This window comes from Antrostomus carolinensis, unplaced genomic scaffold (assembly GCF_000700745.2).
Source record: "Antrostomus carolinensis isolate BGI_N321 unplaced genomic scaffold, ASM70074v2 scaffold43848, whole genome shotgun sequence".
NCBI lineage: Eukaryota > Metazoa > Chordata > Aves > Caprimulgiformes > Caprimulgidae > Antrostomus > Antrostomus carolinensis.
The window spans coordinates 10163-12852 of record NW_010334452.1 but is presented as its reverse complement, the minus strand read 5'-3'; the positions used below and the strand labels follow the sequence as shown (position 1 = coordinate 12852).

Genomic DNA, 2690 nt, shown 5'->3' with positions numbered 1-2690 from the left:
GTGCTGTTCTGTAATGGGATAAACATGCAGATGCTGTTGTCTGTTTAGTGTTTGGCTTGGAGATGATAAACACTGCCCCAGTGGCAGCCCTCAGTGGGGCTGTGCCAGGAAGCACTGTAAGATCCGTCCTCCAAGGCAGCTGCTAGGCTGGTGCTCTCAGCTGCTGGCCGGGAGCAGCCAGCGGGTGACCTGACTCTGCTAAAGTCTGTCTGGTCCTCTGCTGTGGGCTGAGAGGGTATTGTTGCCTTAGCAGCATGGCAGGGCTGGGAAAGGAGGGGTGACAGGGGCTGTGCAGCCAGGCAGGAGTCTGTCCCGCCTCCTTGCAGGAGGCCCAGAGACAGGAGTGCCAAATCGAGCTGCCGTCACGTGTGGGTTGGATGGGGTCTGCCTGCCCTGGCAAGTGTGATGTGCTCTTTGGCAGAGCAGCCCGGAGATGAGCGATGAGTGGAGTAAAGTGAGTGGGTGCAGAGCACTGCCAGCCTGGAGAGTATCTGCGGGTGGTGAAGTTACCAGATCTCTCTACAAGAGCTCCCTCTGCCACCACTAGCCTTTGGCAGCGTGCAGGAGGGATGTCTGCAGCTCTCAGCCCAAGCTGGGAGAGGGGCTGGGAAGAGATCATCTCACCTGGCAGTTGTCTATCTGGTGCTAACTGTGGCTTCCTAGTGCTGACACACGAGTTGCTTGTGGCAGGGGCTCGTGGCCTGTCCTGGGACATCAGAGTGTTGACAGGTGCTGTAGAAAGTCACAGCCCAACTGAGTTGCAGCGGCTTTTTGTTGTCTGGAGATTTCTGAATTCTTAGACCTGTTGACAGATGAGTTTCCATGGTGGGTCCTGGTCTGTGTCTGCCTGCTCTCTGTGTTCCCAAACACTTGTGTCAGCCCTGTGTCTATGCTGAGCTTGTCAGCAGCTCTGGGATGTAGCTACTCTGATACTGTCTCTGAATCTTGCAAATGTTTTGGCACAAGACATCTCAGCTCCTTCTGATTCCCCAAGCTGGGCAGAGGTCCTGCTTAAATTCCTTGGAATGGGGGTGTCAGGGTTGCAGCGCTTCTCCTGCCCTCAGGTTCCTGTCCAGCCAGTGTCTTGGCCTCAATAAGGAATTGCTGTTATGAGCTTGACCCCTGTTAGCCCTGCATGCTGATGCAGTAAAACACAGTGGGGCTTCCTGGCAAAAGCAGATTGCTAAATGCAGCGCTACGTGTCTTCAGCAGCTCAGTCCAGGCAGTAACTGAAACCCCTTCTGATGCTGACACTCCAAGGATGGAGTGAGTGTTAGTAACAGCTGTGTTAGGGTAAAACAAAACCCAACTCGAGCTGAAACTGCACATAAACTCCTAAACAACACCTGTACTAACACCACATTTCTGGGTGTGTGTCTCTTTTTTGTTAAGAGGTTAACAGAGCAGCCTGGGCCTGTCCCCAACCTGAGCCAGGCTGCTAAAGCTGCGTCGCCTGAAAAAGCAGTGGGAAGCACCTTGAAAAGCCAGGCCTCAGAAAGTGGGAGCAGTGACTCGTCTGACAGTGAAGAGGAGTCCCCTGCAGCACAGATACAGCCTCTGCCAGCTGGTAAGTCTCCTGGTAGTGGTCAGGGTCCCTCACCTGCATCCTCATGGATTTCCTTCTCTCCCCTGCACGTGGAATGGCCCAGCCTGTTGTGACAGCTGCTCTGGAGAGCCACAGAGTGACTTTTTCTTACAGTGACAATCTCATGTGTTTTTCCTGTAGTGAAAACCAATGCTGTGCCCCAGCTGACAAATGTGAAGAAGGCACCAGCTGTGGCAGCAGCACCAGTGCCAGCCCCTCCAGCTGTGGAGAGCAGTGATGATTCCAGTGAGACCTCAGATTCGGAAGAAGAAATAGTCCCTTCTTCACAGGTAAGGAGCAGCTGGCCCACTGCGTGTGGACATTAGTCCTGCACACTCAGGAGCTGTCAGGGCTTGTGAGGTGGCAGTTGGGTGGGTGGTGAGTGGTGCAGAAGGGAGCCCTCCCATTAGCTGGGTCAGGCGATGTCTCCACATCTCGCTGACCCTGGCTCTGGGTGCACATCTTGGCCGCAGCAAGCTTGCAGTGTGTGAGAGCAGTGCAGGGTGTGAATGTTTTGGCAGGAACATGAGTAGACACACGAGCCCAGACCTCCTCTGGGACTCTGTCTCCTTTGCCCTACTCCAGGGAGTGAGACTTGGAAAAGCAGCCAAATCCTTTCAGGCAGAGTCTTTCCATGAGCTGAGTAACTCCAAGGCAACCCGCCCTGTGGTTCCTTCCAAACCCCTGGGTGTGGAATGTGGCTGGAGCTCTCTGGACTCCCCCTCCACAAGCCTTGGGAGGCTGGAAGGATCTGCCCTGAAGGCTAGCACAGTGTTCCTGCTGCCTTTCAGCTGGAAGAGCCAGACCCTTGCCTTGCAGAAGGGAGGTGACACCCGTATTTGTGCAGAGACACTGCTGAGTCTCATGGAGCTGATCCCAGCTCTCTCACCTGAGTCTCTTCATGTCACATCGCTTTGTGTCTCCACGCCAGTCCTACAGGGCTGTGGCTGAGCTCCCTAGGGCCTGAGCTGTCTTGGTGTGAAGCTATCTTGGGTGCCTCTGCCCCTCTGGCTGTCTTGGGTGCCTCTGCCCCTCTGGCTGTCTTGGGTGCCTCTGCCCCTCTGCTGCAGTTAGAGCCCAAGAAAGAAACCACATGAAGAAGCAT

General features: G+C 54.9%; 1 protein-coding gene across 1 annotated transcript in view; it reads left to right on the top strand.

The window, feature by feature from the left end:
- Window positions 1-433: 433 nt before the first annotated feature.
- LOC104529814 (treacle protein-like) overlaps window positions 434-2690 on the top strand; it is a 9806-nt gene continuing 7549 nt past the window's right edge. The window contains exons 1-3 of the mRNA XM_029086555.1: window positions 434-454; window positions 1393-1567; window positions 1727-1875. Coding sequence (XP_028942388.1) covers window positions 434-454; window positions 1393-1567; window positions 1727-1875 — 345 coding nt within the window. The remainder of the gene's footprint in view (window positions 455-1392; window positions 1568-1726; window positions 1876-2690) is intronic.